This window comes from Arachis ipaensis, chromosome B10 (genome assembly GCF_000816755.2).
Source record: "Arachis ipaensis cultivar K30076 chromosome B10, Araip1.1, whole genome shotgun sequence".
NCBI lineage: Eukaryota > Viridiplantae > Streptophyta > Magnoliopsida > Fabales > Fabaceae > Arachis > Arachis ipaensis.
The window spans coordinates 132034938-132035358 of record NC_029794.2 but is presented as its reverse complement, the minus strand read 5'-3'; the positions used below and the strand labels follow the sequence as shown (position 1 = coordinate 132035358).

The 421-nt window shown below is 31.4% G+C and overlaps 1 protein-coding gene across 1 annotated transcript in view; it reads right to left on the bottom strand.

The window, feature by feature from the left end:
- Positions 1-175, bottom strand: part of LOC107624025 (O-acyltransferase WSD1) — a gene marked incomplete in the record, with an annotated part of 18177 nt that extends 18002 nt beyond the window's left edge. The window contains 1 exon segment of the mRNA XM_016326460.2: positions 1-175. Coding sequence (XP_016181946.1) covers positions 1-105 — 105 coding nt within the window.

Below are 421 nucleotides of genomic sequence, written 5' to 3'. Positions count from 1 at the left end.
CAAGACACCAAGAATGTAAACACACAATGAAGTGCTGTTCAAGTATTGCCCAGTTGGACTCACAGGCTCTGCTGGAATTTCTTCCAAATCAAAATCATTTTTCATGCTTCTTCTAGCTAGTGTAGCTATAGATTATAGTGTTGTATTATTCAGATTGTGGTTTTCAGTTCATGAAAATGGCTACATATAAATAAAGAATGTTAGAAGCTAGAAAAGAGAATTGTTGACATTTATTTATTAATTCTCCGGTTTGTTTGGTGGACTCTAATTAATGCTCACATTCACACAACTATGACCATCTCTACCTGTCCATCACGAGGGTCCCATATCAATACTACTAATAAAAAAGAAACATGAATAAATTATGTTCAGACACATTGAATTAGTATATTTTATATTAGAAAATATAAAAATATAATAT